This window comes from Eucyclogobius newberryi, unplaced genomic scaffold (assembly GCF_026437365.1).
Source record: "Eucyclogobius newberryi isolate DKJ021-1_F unplaced genomic scaffold, fEucNew1.0.hap1 SCAF_8, whole genome shotgun sequence".
Lineage (NCBI taxonomy): Eukaryota > Metazoa > Chordata > Actinopteri > Gobiiformes > Gobiidae > Eucyclogobius > Eucyclogobius newberryi.
The window spans coordinates 18,411,211-18,429,399 of NW_027316500.1; the positions used below are offsets into that span (position 1 = coordinate 18,411,211).

General features: G+C 38.7%; 1 protein-coding gene across 1 annotated transcript in view; it reads right to left on the minus strand.

Annotated features, from left to right (window-relative positions):
* Window positions 1–9,938, minus strand: part of arid5b (AT-rich interaction domain 5B) — a 65,403-nt gene extending 55,465 nt beyond the window's left edge. The window contains exons 1-3 of the mRNA XM_072437650.1: window positions 9,872–9,938; window positions 9,327–9,581; window positions 637–871 (exon numbers count right to left, since the gene is read on the minus strand). Coding sequence (XP_072293751.1) covers window positions 637–871; window positions 9,327–9,581; window positions 9,872–9,892 — 511 coding nt within the window. The 5' untranslated portion in view covers window positions 9,893–9,938. The remainder of the gene's footprint in view (window positions 1–636; window positions 872–9,326; window positions 9,582–9,871) is intronic.
* Between the last annotated feature and the right edge of the window lie 8,251 nt (window positions 9,939–18,189).

Below are 18,189 nucleotides of genomic sequence, written 5' to 3' on the forward strand. Positions count from 1 at the left end.
CTTTATTGCTGTCACACCCAACAGAGAATATCATAAGCATGATAACCACACATTAGCAAACATAAGCCAAAAAATAACTCTACTTATAGTAGTTCAAGACAAAAGAGTGATGATGTTTTGTGTGGAGATATACACATTTTGGCATATCATATTCAGTTAGTGGATCTAAAACTCAAACATACCGGTATGTCAATTTTTAGTTTGGCCTGACCAACTGCCTAAAGGAAAGACAGCTTGATTTAGTGTGAGGAGGGCGCTGTACAAAATGTGATTAGCCTGCTTCCCATCAGTTGTAACAAGGCTGTGTAATGTGTTATATTTTTTTACTTAAGATTTACACGTTAAATGCAACTAATAATAACTATATCAGCATTTTGCTCAAACATTTGAACTAGTTTATATAAAGCTGATTACAACCACAATTTTGTTTAATGTGCTTGTTGTGAGGCCAAGCCCCTGCAGTGAATCCGAGCCCCAAACCTTTGTTTGGGACTTTTGTGAAGAAAATGCACAGACGAATCAGCCCCAGAATATTCCATCTATCAGATTGGATGATAAGTCTATACAGTAATTATGGTGACAGACCTACGATGTAGTCCTTATTATGACTGTAAAATGCCTGTAGTGGGCCCTCACCTAACTTGGCCCTTTCCCTCTGCACATCCTTGAAGTTGAGGCCGCTGGTCCATGTGCTCTCCCTGTAGCGGTGCAGAGCCTCTCGTCTGCCGTTGGTGCCGAGCTTCTGCAGCACCGGCGGCTTCAGTGGCTCCACCTTCAGCCCGTGGCCCCATACCGACAAGTCCGGCACGGCCCACTTCACCAGGTCCTGCAGGCGCAAAATCACCTTCTCGGACACAGCGATGACTTCATGCTGCAAAAACAAAACCATGACAAAGACGAAGGGTCACACTCAGTTCAAACAAGACACAAAGCAGAACGACTGTATTTATCAGCATGATTGGTATGTGTGTCGCGCAGCATTAGGGCCGTGTAAGTGTAAGTAAATGAATGGGGACATGAATATGGATAGCACGGGTGATTGCTGAATTGAATTTAGGCCAGCATTTAAATCAATGTCAACGAGGACATTGTTGTTTTAAGATGTTTTGATCAACATCTATTAAGTGGTGCGGCTCATATCATCTCTATTCACTCTGCTTTGAAGCCAACAGCACAACTTTAATGTGTAATGAATTAATAAGGTTAACATGAATGAATGGCTTAAGAGACAGACAGTCCCCTTTGACATACAAACTCGAAAATTAATCATTTCTTTCACTCACTTCCACTCACTTTTACTTTCTTTCGCTCCCTGGGTTTTCTCAGTAGGTAGACCAAGCCCTTTTAATAACTTGTACTTGTACAACTACAACTCTGATGGGAGTGGGAAAGAGCTAAAGATGTCTAAATGTGTTTCCATTTGAAGGGCTAATGGTTGAGGAGCTTGTTACTAACAGAGTGGAGCAGTGTGCTGGAAGGCGGCTATTACAGAGCTCAAATCTGGAGTACAGATGTTTAGATATCTCTCATGTTTGTGTGGTTATTTGGGAGATAACAACACATTTTGCATTTTATCATTCAAATGAACACTCTTTCAGGGGTATAAATAGTGACATTTCTGCCTGTGATGTGTGTACAGAGGGGGTGGACTGCAGTTGGAGCATGCCTACACAGCCTAATAACATCCAAAGCAATAAATCATGTCTTTGTAAACCTCATGGTGGTTTCTGTTGTAACACTGTCCTATATAGCCATTGACATTTTTATGGTGCAAAACCAAATATAAGCATAAAGTCAGTATCTTTTTAGACTTTTCTTTACAACAATTATTCACATCATCAGAAACTACCGGTTTATCAAATCTGAGCAGTTGGAAACAGTATTTCCTTATAAAGGAATAGCCTGCGAGGGGTAGCTTGATATAGCTGTGCCTCCCTCACTAAGTAAAAACATCAAACATGGGTTTTCGGTCTTTTTATAATGAGCTGTCTTCGGCTGTCAAGTGGTGGCGGGTGGTTGTAACTGGCTTTCCATGCAATGAAAAACTGACTGCTGTTGCAGCCTTCAGAAAAGCAGGCCATTTGAATAATGTAGAGCAACAGTAAATAGCATTCAGCCTGCAGTCAAAACCCGCATTGTACTAAGTTAGAGACTTCACTTTGATGCTATCTAAGCAGACAAAGAAGCAAACAGAGAAATACTTCCCTTCAGTCCAACCAAAACTAAACTACTACACTCAAGTTACAGCGCTGAAGAATGAATCCAACACTAATACTATGGGTTATTTACCGTAATAGCACACCAGGGGCGCTCAGCGAGAGCAATAGAAATACTTAAAAACACAAGGAGTGCCTCTTTATCAATCAAGCCAATGACACGCTGCCTTGTGTGAGTGTCAACATATCCAGTTCAGGGACTTGTTCAGCTCAAGAGCAAAACACAACAGGTGAGAGCAATTCAGCAGCTGTCAACACAGTCAGCAATATAATCAGTCTGTGAGCCTACAGCCCAGCTCCAAATACAGGCTACATCAATTAGTTCTGCCATACACTGGGCCTTTTGTTTTGTTTTACACTAGCCTCAGTCTGTGGGCAGCACTGTACTACACCTACAGCCAGGACACGGCATGTGGGCTGCAGCTTTGCACAAGCTCTGATACTTGATTGAGAAATATTCACTCAAATACTGTAAATGTGAGCAATGTTGAGTTGCATACCAGAGGGGGAGTCACTATTGGGAATGACTAACCACATAAAGAGTTGTACCAGTCACTTTAGAGGGAAATATCCTTTGTGGTTCAAGAATTTATTTGGCAAGAATAATAAAGTAGATTGCACAAACTGAAATGAAAATACTTCTACTTTTACTTGTTGTTGTGTTAGTTTTAATGGTGGTTGACAGCCAACTGTAGGAGCATTTACCGCCATCTACTGTATTTGTACGTATTCAAAGTATGTGTTTTATGCTATAGCGTAAAAAAATAAAGAAGAGCGAGAAAGATAAGTTTACTTATCTTGTATAACTACCAAACAGATAAGGCTGAATGTATCCATGGTTTCTTAAAGCACACATTAGGAAATCTGCTACCTAACAGTTTGAGCACATGACAAGCTATAGCAGAGATTATTAATTCATTAACTGGTCGGAGTCTTGTGATCTCTCTTAAGTATTTTGGTTTGAAACTTGGGGGGCTTTGGTCTTGTGTAAATGCCGCTCTACCACACTGTGCTGTCAGCTCGAGTTAGGCAGTTGATTGTTTAACCAAGCAGCAGACGCAGCCAGCGGGCCACTTGATGATATAGGTCAGAGGACTGCTAGCCCACAGCTAAGAGGTGACACTGCACATAAGCAGCGCCTCGGACAAGTGTCATATTAGTAACATGCCGTACATGGAATAGTTTAAAAATATAACATGTCTAATGTTTGTGCATGATTAGAGAATGCAGTTCACTTTTATGTGTGGATGTTGTGTCCTTGTTAAGTTTTGTAAAGTAAATACTAAGTAAATACAAGAGTTAGGGTCTGGGAGAGAAACTATATTATATAATTATATTATATAATTATGAGTGAATATAGTGCTAACAATATTAATATACTGTACATGTTAGTTGTATTCATTTAAAAGGTACTATATTTAAAGTTTAAAGTTTGTGTTAACATCTAAACTTTTAAAACAAGACATAAGCAGGACATAAACCGGTCTAAATTGAGAAGATCATGATTAATTTGTAATTAACTGAATATTTTAAGATTGATAAGGAAAACAATCCCTGGAACACTTGTTTCTTTACAATAAGATAATAATATAATAAATTCTGTTAACTAACATTGCTATAACCCAAAACATGCAAAATAGGTCAAATCCTCCAGCTAAGATAATCCTGACCAAGTCTAGCAAGGATTTGAAGGAAATGCAGAGGATACATTCCTCTACAGGGATAAGTAAGTGTACCTTAACCTTAAAACAATGATTTGCAATATATTGTGGAGCCCTAATATGGACTGAACCAAAACAACACAAGCAGTGGAAGATGTTTCAACAAATCATGGTGATGACAGTATTAGAATTAAATGTTAATGATAATATGGACCATTTGGCCTCCAGGCTGTAATTTGGGCACTTTGGACCTCCATTTTCATAGATGAATGAATTATCTCATATACCACAGTTTTTTAGCATGCTGTCCTATGACTAATATCCATATCATTCAATTTGCATAGATGAAGTGGTGTACTGGTGACAGTGTGGCTCTTAAGAATCAACCCCAAAATGCTATTTGAGGTGATCCAATTAGAAACAATGTCCCCTGTAATGTCCCATGTCGGTGCCCACCGTCCCCTGCATGGCTCCAGAGGGTAGCAGTAAAAGGAGGCATTCCTGAGTGTCACAGTGTTACAGCTGAGCATCTCATCGGTGAGACAGAACCTTGAGCATCAGAGTTAGCGGTGGGTAAGAGCGCTCCTGTCATGCTGCGAGGCTTTCAGGTCGCTGCTGCACACAGGTCAGCACAGGAATTTCTAAGGCCAAAAGAGATTAGTAATTGAGTAATGGACATAGTGACATGGACAATAAGGATACAGAGGCTACGAAACACAATATGGGTTCATTATCTATGTCCCCTCCTCATGACTGACCTTGGCTTCAATGTCCCAAAACAAACTTATTTCAGAATTTGAAATGTTGTTGTGTGCAGTTACAAAACAGTTTGCTTCTGCTGGTGCCATTAGGTTATATTTATTAAGCCCCCGGCAACATAAAAATAGATCCAAATTAACTGTGCAACGAGCTGTCCAGGGTGTACTAGGGTGTAAGCCCCAGTCACCCGCGACCCCTAACGGGAACAAGCGGTAGAGAATGAAAGAATGAACATTAGAAATTAGATGCACAATTTGCTACAAATAACTGATTGTGACTTATTACTTGTGAAGTATTATGATTGCAACTGGATTTGCAATTTATGTTTTAATCATAAGATTATATTCCAAATTCACATTTAAAAACATGCCCTGACAGAATGACTGAAATAGGCCTATGAACCAACAAACTAATAAAATGATTGCATATACTTGTTTGTACAAATCCAAACTACAGGGTTGGCAGCTTTTTTATGCAGAATAAAACAGGATTTTTAGTTGTTTGTGGAGGAAATTACAGTACTTCAAAAAGTGCATATTTTGCGATTTGCTAATTGTGTCCATTAAAATTATTATTTTGTTTCTATTGTGATTAATTGAACAGCCCTAGTAGAAGAAGAAAACAAGCTGCATATCATATCTGAGCCTTGTCAAAGAGGCATCATGTTCGAGGACGCCCCAAAAACGCTGCATCAGCTTTTGCAATAGGTGCAATATTGTACTTTCTGGCAAATGCTCAGTCATTGCTCAGAAAATATGATTAAGCACACAGAAAAGGTTGCAAAGGAAGTCATTTGTACAATTGATTTTTAAAACATTATCCAGATGACTACCTTTGAACCTTTTATACGACGGATCCCTCCTGGACGAATGAGAGATTACACTTGATTAAGCATAGTTAGTCCTAATGTGCTTTTGGATAAATTATAGCCTTCTCCGATGTAGCTTTGTGTTTCAAAACTGATAAAAACGATCCACTGTGGCTGGGGGCACTCGAGTCATGCATCAAGGCAAATGTTTGTTTGTTCAAGTGGTTAGTCAATGACAAAGTGGAAAAAATCTGAGCTCAAAAGTCCCTGGTGTTGACAAACCAGGTGCTGCTGTAATATGTCATTATACATGAAGCAAAAACACAACACACTCAAGTGAAATGTATGAGAGGCTGTTATGATCGATGAGATGACATCCAAAGAGAATAAATGTTTTTTTGTCTTTTAAACTTGTGACTATATTCCTTTTAAAGGTTTTAAATTACACTATCCTTAGAAGCTGGTAATAATGTACATGCTATTTCAACAATGGTGAGGAATTCACTGGAGGGCAGTGTTCAGAGTTAATGACTTGTTCTGCAGCGGAAGGAGGCACACACATGCTCACACACCACCACACATGCACAGTGCCCCCCCCTACCTCCAAAATTCCTGCCATTGTTGTCTGAATAGGGAGATTTGCTATATTACACAGGCTGGCCCAGACAACACAACAGTGTGGATATTTTGAAATGGCCAGTGGAAAAATGTGCCACAGCAGATTTACACTGAAGTCATTCAGCTTGACGACCTTATCCGTCCAAATGCCACTCGCATATCTAAGCCACTTACACTTAACTCAACTAGCATCCCAGATGCCTAAATTACCCATTCAGGGTTTTTCCCTGAGGAAAAATCAAAGAAGCAGCAAATGAATACAATCTAATTTCCCTACAAGCTGGCTTTCCAAGCACTGAAACACATGCATGGACCGCTGCCATGTACTGAAGAAATGGCTTTGGATGAACGCCAAAGTGTTTTCCACAGCAATCAATAGTGGCTAGTGCTGCAGTCCCAGCCTGTCAGTGCTGTATGTTTGAGGGGGGCAGGACAGAGAAGAGGTCATCTCAAATCAAAGGTTATAACAACATATTAACATCATAGGATGTACATTTACTCTGTGCACTTGTGCTTTTCCATTAAGAACCTTGTGCTGTATATGCACTGGGGGTATATATAAAAGATAAGCATAAGCAATTAGTCGCCTGCAGCACAGTATACAATGGGCTGTTTCAGTGCCGCTATGAGCTTTTATCTTCCAGCAGCTCTCTCCTGAAATAAGGTGTCCAAAAACAGAAAGTATTAAAGTCGGCAAGCCATAGTACAGAGAGGGAGAAGAAATAATGTGTCACTCAGAGAGGTTTAAAACACATGTGACTGTTTAGTCAGTGGCAGTTTGCAGCAGAGAAATAGAGCTGAGGCCCCAGAAGAGGGGTTGTCATAAGCATAGTGTGGGACCAGCTCAACACAGAGAGTAAGCTGTGGTCAACTGGCTGGAGTAAACACTGTCATACAATCAAAGTAACTCACAGACAAACGTAATAATACCACTGAATATTAGCAGTGTTTTAGTGACTTGGCAAACACAAAGAGTTACATTTATGATTTACTCAATGCTGACTTGAGGCATTTAAAAGGAATTGACTTTCAACTCAAGACTGAAGTAAAACAAGCGCAGTAGGTCGAGGGGTCGGTTCCTCCAGCAAACATAACCAACACAGGGGAGAATGGAGCTAACACAAATACCAGGAAATAACCAGGAATTACATCATCATACCTTAGGTCTGTAAGTAAATCAGTAATCTAATTCAGTTCAATGCCGCCTTCTCTGCTACATATCGCCAAATACAATATGATATTTGAAGGATGTTGGCTTCAGGCTGGAACTATATCGTACTGTATCTACACGCACAACAATAACATAAACTGTTTAAGATAAGATAAGATAAGATAAGATATTCCTTTATTGTCCCACATGGGGAAATTTCATTGGTGCAACGCAGGTAGATACAAAGGTAGATACAGAAGAACAGATAAACTGTTTCAATATCAAATGGAAGAGTTTCTGTTTTAGGAGAAAGTGGTCTAAGTTGAATTATTATCACACCAGAAAATTAACCTTAACGTGCTTTAGAGGTCAGGCACCCAAAAATCTCTGTTTATCTACGCCAATGTGTAACAGGGTGTCTGTGAATCACAAACTAATTTAAGATATTATTTTTGGCCTGTTTACACTTCCCCATTTCAGGCTGGAATAGCTGCAGTAACTGCAGTAACAGCAGTAACAGCAGCTGAAGTGAAGACATTATTCAGTTTGTCTCAGTTCAACTCTCTTGCTGGTCATAATAGGTCTGGTCACACTGTTATTGGACAATGTCAGAAATATTCTGACATAAAGTGAGTAAAAGTTGTCCGGGTAATTTATAGAGCATTTTACAAATGTCTTCTTGATTCCCTGAAAACAGCAAGCCTTTAAATTTATTTCTGTCTGCAGCAAAAATGAATTTATTTTAAATAGGTCATTTCATATTAATATTACAGCTAAATTTGTCTCGTTTTATATGTGTTTGTTCTAAACAGGCATCTTCTGTGTCTGTGCTGGAACTGGACCAAACCCATGCATTATTCATGAGAGAAAAAGCGTGTGTTCTTCAGACTGACATCAAACACAATGTAAAGCAGGTGATTTATCTAGTGTGCTGCACCTATAAAATAAGATTTGCACTGCGGTGCAGCCATTTTGTTGTTAATAAAATCTTTTCAAGATATTGCCAATGGCTTGGAATGTATGCTCTTTTGCAATGCAAATAAGTCTTTGGGAAAGGGGCGGAGCTGACAGTCATTGCGCAAGCGTGACCACGGATTCAGCAATGTGATCACTTAAAGTAATTACAACATAATTGCTGCGTGTTAAGGCTAAAAAGAGAGGCTTTATGGGATGATAACTGCTCATACACAACTTGCAGTGAACACCGCGGCTTAAAAGCGTCCGACAATAAATACCCACCTTTCTGATGAAAGAGAAATGTGATAGCCATTATTACTCAAGAGGAAAGAATGTAAGTAAACCATCAGTGGAAGACAAGTACAAACACGGCTTTGTCCTTGCCTAAACAATATTAAAGGCAGCACACAGTCATGTATGTGATCAAAAGCAGACAGACTGATATTTTAAACCAAACAAAACATCATGTGTTGTGCGGTCGGTGCGTAAAACTGTCTCCAATAATCAAAGTGTTAGAGCAGTGAGGGGATCACGGTCAAACAGAACTAGTGCCTTTTGTGCCAACAAACAGCGCAATGTAACACGGGAGCCCAAACAATAACACATTGTCAAGAATAAAAATGAAATGTGTACATGGAAAATTATGCAAAGTGCAAAAGAAAGATTTGCCCTGCCTCTGGTACACTTTATAAGTCCTTATTTCAACAGCATCTTCCATCACAAAAGAGTGACTGGTGTAAGTTTTAAACCCTTTCCATTCAATACATCCTCTCTGTTTCGCAATATCCTCTCCTACTGTCATATGCCTGTATTGGGCACAATTTGCCATATTTGCTGGAAGTCGTCCTCATGTATTTGCCTACACGGTTCCCAGCATAGAGAGTACAGTTATTACAGCCCATATTGGACTGAACAAGTGCCACTGAGCCACTGGCAGCAGCAAAACAAACGAATACAGCTCTGTGACAACCGCATTCACACTGTGTCTGGAGCCCTCACATACTGTATCAGAGCTTATTCTAATGCCTGTAATACCAAGCACACTGAACACTGGCCCCTGAACACTGAACACTGGCCCCTGAACACTGAACACTGGCTCCTGAACACCACCTGAAGCCTTTGTCAACAGGAGACCCCGCACGCATGGCCGCTCATACCTCTCCGTGTGTGCCCGCGCGTCCCTGCGGAGTATCCTCTGGTAGAAAATAAAGTTTGGAGCTTGATAAAAGTTGCTTGCTCGTCCTCTCCTCCCAGAGCAGTTGGAGCTCCGCTATGCAAATAGGTTCCTCTGGTTTACATCTGACGAAGAAAAAGTCACCCAGAGACAAAATCCTCGGCTTGGCTTCTTGGTGAAATTTAAAGGCTTTATAGAAAATGTATGGTCCGTGTAAACCGCAAGACGAGCCCACCCACTGTTGAGAACAAACAAACAAACAAAATACAGTCAATTAAATGAGCGGTTAAGAAACGTTTAAAGAGACAAACAGGACGGTTATCGCGCGCAGCTGGCCCGGTAACGCGGTTATTAGCGCGTAATTAGCGGCGTGTAACTATATTGCAGGCGGTTTAAACATACACAACACAGATGTGAGTGCCAAATGATGGAACTTTTGCCGCCTGAGTTGCGCGGAGTGGCCGGGAAACAGTCGGCACGGGCTCGAATAGACGCGTGAATAAAGGCAAATGTGATAAGAAACCCTACCTTGAGTGAGTTCGGCTCCATCTCGACGTTATGAATTGATTAAACTCAACACGCTCTCCAAACTTGCTGGCTTGAATGGATTGCCCAAGGTCCTGGAAGGTAGCTAAAGCCGCGCACTTTCAACGCGTCTGAACGAGTCACGGGGATTAAACTCTGTTATTTCACAAAACCATGGCAACAAAAAAAGTCTCTCATCGGCAGATTTAAATTCACACTTTTACGCGTATATTTGTGTCCACGTTTCGTCGATCCGTGCCGTTTGAAAGAGCCGTCATATTTTAAATTAATTGACGAATACGACAGATAAATGGGAATAATCAAAGGCATAATGTTTTATACCACGTTAAATGAATATATACATTTATTATGAGGGTAACATGATTGATTTTAACGCACAAATAAACGCAAGTGCCCATTTCCGTTTTGTGCATCTTGTAGGACGGTGAGTATGAAAGCACATTTCTCACAGTAATGACATGAGGCGCTTTGCTGTGGAAGCCTTCAAGAAACAATGTTAGATGAAAGTTAATAGGGCCATCAAATCATTCCTCCAAAGCTCATGTAGGAGCCGTGACGGACCGGCTCTGGGGCTTTCTCGCCAACTTTGTTTAAATAGACTATCCGCTGTGGTTCCGGCGCGATGGCGTGCTTTATTGAATTAATAGTAATAGCTTTATTTAAGGTAAACAAACAATAGCAAAATGGTCGGTTTGGACGGCAGACGTCATAAGACTAGATTTACGTGCTAGTCAATTACGCTCACATTAATCACTCTTCAATACGCCGCGCTGACCTTGTGGAAACAAAAGGATGACGCCGATATTTATAGCTGTACAAAATAATCTTCAATAGCAATTATTTTTAAGCCATATGGGCTTTTATGAAACGTGTATCTGAACGCTTGGGGGAATGCAATGTATACGAACAGTAGACCTATAATCGATATTATTATCATTGTAACGTAACATTTCCTCTCCGTTGACTTTGTGTGCGTCAGCTTGATTTTATCAGTTAAATGTATTTATGTAGTCTAGTAAAACGATCCCTCGAGTGTCCACGGGGTTGTGCTGTTGTCGCGCTTTGCGGCACTCCTTGAACACTTCCACAGATCCAAGCATGTAACAGCAACATAAGCCCACTTCTGACATCAGCTATTTCAAGTGCATGATTACGCAATGCGCCTTTTCCCTTGAACTGACGGACAGAGCATGCACAGGCATTGATTCACACATCCTGTCTATACATGTAACTAGCTTTTATAACACTGCTGCTCTGTGGGCCAATGCCCTACAATGTGTGGACTTGTATTATCTGTTAATAAAACAAGTAGGCCTGTAAAATGAAGCTTTACCCAATTCTTGCAGATGCAGATGGACTTTGACTATCTATTACTGCTTTTGCATGTATTACTATGATTATATTGCGTAGCTATTTGACAGTGAGTTTGTTTATCATATATTACAATAAGGCAAATACATATTTTAATTTATTTGCCATTTTAGATTGTCAAACTAAAGAGCTCAGGCAATACAGTGTGGCCATTAAACACTTTGAGTAGCAGTTTAGCGGCTCATAGTAAACAGTGGCTTACACAGGACCCATTGTCCTATATGCGGCTGCAGCACAGTTGATGTTCCTGCAGGGAATACACTAACTCAACTACCAGTGTTATCATTGTGGATTCTCCCACAGCCATTTCAGATGCTGGATCAATGGGATTGCATTGTTAATAGCAGTCTCCATAATGAAGTCCCTGGTCTAATCAATGGCACCACTCTAGCTCTTATCTGGCAATGGCAAGTGTGTTTCTTGTCAACAGGCAGAGCCCAGCAGCAAGTGCAACAACAGTGATGCATTGATATCAATGTTGATAAATCAAGACACAAGCTGATGATTTACATTTTATGATTCTGAATAACTTTTATGTGCATTGATAAGCAACTGCCTTATGGAAAAATACATAACATAGTAACATAATGAAAATGTTTAAAGCATTTATTTACATGGAGAGAGGGCAGTGCGTCGGCATGCTTAAAATGAAAAGACCAAATAGATAAATTATTTTGGTTGTTCTGAATATGTTCTACAAGAAGAAAGCTCTAATCCACAAACAACTTTTACACTCACAGTGATATGTGTGCACATAAAACACACTTCAGTAAATGTAAATAATAGTTTTGTAATTGTCAGGTGTAATTATTGAACACACATTCCAGTTCCCTAGCATTTCAGTTAATTTCCGTTACAAAAGTATAGTTACATTTTCACCCATATGCTTCACTTTAAAACTTAACTATTCCAATTCAAGGCTGTATTCTGATTGAACCTTTATTGCACTAATGTAACTGTTTATTTTGTCATTACTTGACTAAATTAAATATGATCAAACTATGTATCCATTTCTTTTTCAAAGTCATTCAGATCTTTTGTTTGTGTCATTGTTTCAGCTTGCACTACTGAATAACTGCTAACAGCAAATGAACTGTATAAACAGTATGCTGATTTCCCGTTTGCCGCAGAGATAGAAAAATGGTAAAGTAGACTTTTTTTCCTCAGCACAGGTGTTCCACATGCCAAATAATGAAGCAGCGGCAGCGGGGAGCCACAAATGTGCTGCAAAACCAGCTCAAAATGCAGACCGGCGGCTTCGGTTTCAACCACAGTCAGGGTATATGAAGTCATTAAAATAGAATGTGTATTTTCTTGTCAGTTTGCTCTTGTGTTGAAATGCCATAGGTTATTTTGATATGAGCAGGTAGAAACAATTATCTGTCTGTCTCCATAGGTTAGGATGATTATTTAAGCTTGGAAATAGTTGGTATATGTTTTACAGTAACAGAAAGGTGAGATGCGTTGTACCAGAACTATTTACTACACATAACTAAGGTAGACGTGCAGGTTAACAAATTAATAACTGTACTACCGCAACATGAAAATGTATTATAATTAGTCTGATTTACCATGCTTTGTTTGATTATTTGCTTTGATCTTTGTGCCAGTTCCAAGCTTGTACTAATGGGAAGAGTTACTTACACACACTTGCACTGTGCCTTTAATTTTATATTTCTTGCAACATTAATTAATTTTTTATTGATTTGTTGATTTGATACATTATTGTTATTTTTTGTGTAGTGTTTTTATGATATTCCTCTTGATATATCTACATGATTCATTATGGGTTAGCCCTACCTATCATATATTTGATCAGCTGTGGAAAATTGTAGGACACAACACATCAGTCCTGGAGGACACACCTCGACAGTAACGTGGCACCTGGCTCTTTTGTGCGGCTGTAATCACATGACAATGGCCCCGTCTACAGGATGTCTTTAGGAAAGGTAACAGGAGCATGGAGTAAAGTCGCCATGCTAATTTTAGTCCCACACTTATTATAACGCAGTATCACATTTCCCTGCGCCAACAGTGCATGCACCCATTTCAATTACCATATTAAAATAATTACTGGTAATGCATGTCGCCAATGTCAAACAGTTGGCTATTAATAGAACATTAGCATTGACAGCAGCATTTGCAAGACAGAGATAATATTAACTTACCCCATAAAATACCTCTAATTCAATACGTCTAAAATCAAAGTAGACCACATGCAGTGAACTGTGTGTCTCTGCTGGGCAATTACTGTTCAAAGTCCATCTGATATACTCAGATATGCTATACTATATATATTATATACTATAAAAACAGTGCAGCCTTTTGGTCTTTGATCTGATATTATGTGTTTATGTGAGAAACGGTGCAGTTTCACACAGAATGTATGACACATGTTACAATCATTATACACTTTGCTCATATCCTGCTGGTTAAATATAACATCAAGTCCTCTTTCCTTAACTTAAAATTCCAGCAGGTCTTTGCAGACCCAGTTGACATTTTTTGCATTTATTCAATTTTGTTCACCATCTGATGAAAAGCTCCTGGTAAAAGAAAGCTATAACCCACTTATGTGCAGTCAAATAAACCATTCTGGGAAGAATTAGAATCAGTTAGGCCTAAACTGTTTACTTTATTACAAATCCATACATCTCATTTTTTGTGAAATTAGCCTCAGCTTTGAATTTGTCAAAACAAATGCTCATCTACTGTTTGTCAGCCCATGCCTCCAACAGCAGCCTCACTCCTTCATACTTACCAAACAAAATCCAGGTGGAATTTAAAATGGGATTTCCCTCTGAAAAACCAGAAGCCAAACAGTTCCAGAACAGCTTCAGTTTGAATTGGGACTCATTTTAGTCGTTTTAGGGGAGCTCAGACGGAAAGATAATTGATTCATTTTCCTTGGCCCATGATGACATTTTGATTCTCTATCTTCCACTTAGAAATGTCCATGACAAAACTGAATAAATAAAAATAACATTTTGGAAAAAGGTAGTTTTGTAAACATTTTCCGGTGCGCGCTTAGTGCATGAACTAATTATCTGGAAAACAGAAGTCCATAACTACAGATAATGTCAAGTGTTGTTCTATTAAATGGGGGGCTAATGTAATCATGTGGCCTGCCAACGTGAGTCATATTGAGTATATACAAGTACTCGTGTCACGGTGGGTTTTAGGCTATTACTGCGGCAGCAAATGTAAATTTGGTTCATTGATAGAGTGCAGGGCTGAATGAGAAATGTGAAAAGCACAGACTAAATAGGCTGCTTCATAGTCTTTCCATCGGCGTACACATCAGCTCAGTCACAAACAGAGACCAGAGCTGCATTTTATATCTCCCATCTGAAACCAGGATTAGAGCCATGAATAATGCATGTATGTAAATTTTTGATTCATATTACTATAAAGATGAGAGTGATTGAGAAGACATTTTGTTAGTTATAGATATTTTCACTAGAAAGATTGAGACAAACACCGAGACGTGTTTTTAAATTTAAAGGAGTCACAATGTCACCTCTACATCTTGACTAATATTTAAAGAGGTGTTTTGGTTATCTCTGACAACTGCCCTGCCTGGTTGTACTTTTTCCCTTCAGCAATACATCAATACATCACTTTTCTGTCACTGAAAGATTATAAAGGAGGCATAAATGTCAGCAGACATCTTAAATCAGATAAAGCACTGGAGCATGTCCCCCTCCCATCTGCACCTCCATCACTGCATTATGTATACATCAAATAATAATTACAATGCAGCCGCTTTGCACTGACGTCTCAAAGTATTCCTTCTAAATATAGCTCGAGTTGGCACGTCTGCAATACAGTTGTAATATGTGAAAGTCTTGAGAGCCGGCTTTGCAGATGTTTGACAGTTTTTTAAGAACAAAGCTATGTAAAGATTATATACTTTTGTATTCAACCAATTTATATGATGATATTATTATTGTGTCTCTTGTTTAATGTGTAAGTAAATATAAATGATGGACAAAAACTACAAACCAACCACGTTATTTTGTTCAAAGCTTTCCTAACAGCTGAATATTAATAATTTTACAAGGCAATTTGGCCTTGAAGTTGCTATGGTGACAAGGGGATATTTTGAGACGACTAATGACCTATGCAAAACCCACTCGCTGTAAACTTCTCTAAATGAGATGGCTGTCTGTGTTGTAATACATGGTTTATAGACGATAATCCCAGAGCTACGCCTGGCCTTTTCTGTGCAGAACAAATTAAGATTATTCATATCAATGTAAGACATCTGTGGCCTGTTTACTGTGAAACAATATGAGCCAAACAGCCACCGGGGAGCCATAAAATACACACAATAGTCTTTTGTTTTGATTGTTGACATAGAATTTGTTACAGTTGTCAAGGTTTAGGTCACCACAGGAAAAAAGTCCAGGGAGTGAAAATGTGTCTAAATCTTTTCTTTATTTTGGGTTTAGATTCCACATTGAGAAAGAGAGAGAAACAGTTTGAAGACCCATTTTGTTCTGAGGTAAATCATGTTGGGCCAGTAGGTACAGCTTTCACCTGTGAATGAATTATTCATGTTTTAGACATTTTTGGTGCACTTTTTTCCACACAATGTCTAACCGGAATTACTCTTCAAAGCCCTGTTAACATATTTGCTATTGAGTCACAAAGAAACGTGCTGCTTTCTTTGGTCATCTTTTGGGCAAATAATTGACATGTGTTTAAGGGTGTGTCTTTTTAAACTGCTCTTATTCAAATGTGTTTAAAATGTTTGTGTCAAGTGGACGGAAAATTCATTTTCACCCAATAGCAATTCACTTTATTATTTTAATAACAGCTTTCCAGTCTGTATATTTTCTGTTGATCTTTATTATACAATTCAAGGTGATTCTGAAATCAAATAGCAAACGCTTGGCATTGTAAGCGTTGTATCATCTGGAGAAACCGTGGGAAGATCGCCTCCTTTTGGACAGCCAAAGAAGTAACAAAATAACAAAGGAGCAGAACTGACATTTATTTCAGTAAGAATTCAGCACAAAGGACAATGTGTACCAGCCAGCACATTTATCTCAATTTTGTTTTCTAAGAATGCAATAGGAGTGTCTAATTTGATTATTCTTATACAGCAGCTAAGGACAACTTTGAGTGACCAATAGAGAAGGGCAGAAATACGTTTGGTACCACTTTATAATAACTATACCTTAATTGGCCTCGACAAAGCATGAACAAAGCCTTAATTCATAATGAACAAATAGTTTATTAAGATAAGATAAGCCTTTATAAGATAAGATAAGCCTTTATTAGTCCACACAATGAGGAATTTTTGGTGTTGCAACGCAAGTAGGTACAGAAGTAAAAGAACAGATGACTTATAGAAAGCTTTAAGAAAAAACACTCTTAATGGTAACGCTCTTATAAACACTTCTTAATAAGAAGTTAAATAAAATTAAAAAAAAAAAAAAATAATAATAATAATAATAATAATAATAAATAACAAAAAATAAAAAATAAAAAATTTAAAAATTTAAAAATAAAAAAATAAAAATTAATTAAAAAAAATGAAATTTAAAAAATTTAAATTTAAAAATGTAAAAATTTAAATTAGAATATTAAAATAAGAATAGTAACAAGCTGGATTCAATGCTCAGTAACTACTTAATTAAAGTTAGAGTTAGGTCTAGGCTTAGGAGTTAGGTTTCTGAGTATTAGTTACTAAGCCTGAATCATTCTTAATAAACTATTTGTTGACTATAAATTAAGTCTTCGTTCATGCTTTACTAAGGCAGGAATAAGTGTAGGTATTATTAAATGTTGCCATAAGTTCCCTTTACTTTGACAGTTATTTAAACACATTATGAGGGTTACAATTAGGGTTAGGGTTAGCTTTTTCTCTTGTACAACCTAAATATAATGTGTTTTGGGCTGCATATACTGTTGTTATATAATGATATACTGAAGCCATTATGTACTTGGACTCGTTTCTATTTGTGTTTTGGGCTGCATTCTCCATCACTGAACAGAGCCCTTTCTCATTACAATACAATCCCATCAATAGCCTTGGACTATGAATTATGCACAATTAAGTCTGATAGAGAAAACGTCTTCCTGTGTTTGTGCTACGCTGTATATTTTTAGTTTGCTTCAAGTGCAGCAAAACCACTCAACAGAACAAACCCAAGAGATGTTTTTTTCATTGATGTGTGCCAGTGGCTTTGTGAAGTCTGGCTGTAGCACTTAAACACCAAAAACAGACAACCACATGGGCATCTGGCACTTTATTAGTGGCAATTCCCAAAAATATTGCTGTGATTTCATCGTGGAAAATGAGGGTGATAGACTGTTGTGAACAAAGAGAGGCAGAGTTTCCTGAGGCCCACATGAGCAGTGACTGAGACAGAAATAAGATGTATTTAACCAAGAAGGCCGAATCAGTTTTTGTGTTTAGTATATGCATATATTATGATTGAGCATACACCATACATTTTCATCATAGCTGTAGACAAACTATGACTTGAAGAATTGAACATAAATGGACCGATTAAATTGACAATGTGAATTATGTTAAAGCATGAGTAATAATACAACCATAACATGCATAATTGAACCACCAGGACTTATAATGTGTCTTTTGGGGAACTGCAGCTTCACGCACAACCATTACATATAAAATGCTGCCCTCTTCCGTGCGGTCCCAGCAAAAAAGTGCGTCTGCAGCTCTTCAAATACAGTACGGTCTAATCATAAGATACATAAATTGACTTGAATGCACTTGCACGTAAGTCGTTTTGAGACGGAGCTCGCGCCTCTCCTGCTGCGCCCACGATACGCCCTTGACGCACCCATCAGACCATGGGTCGGGTGTGCGTGGGGCGCTCGTGGGCGGAGCTCCAACTTTGGGGACTTTGTTCGAAAGTTTTGTCCAGACAGAAGAGAGGCCGACGGGT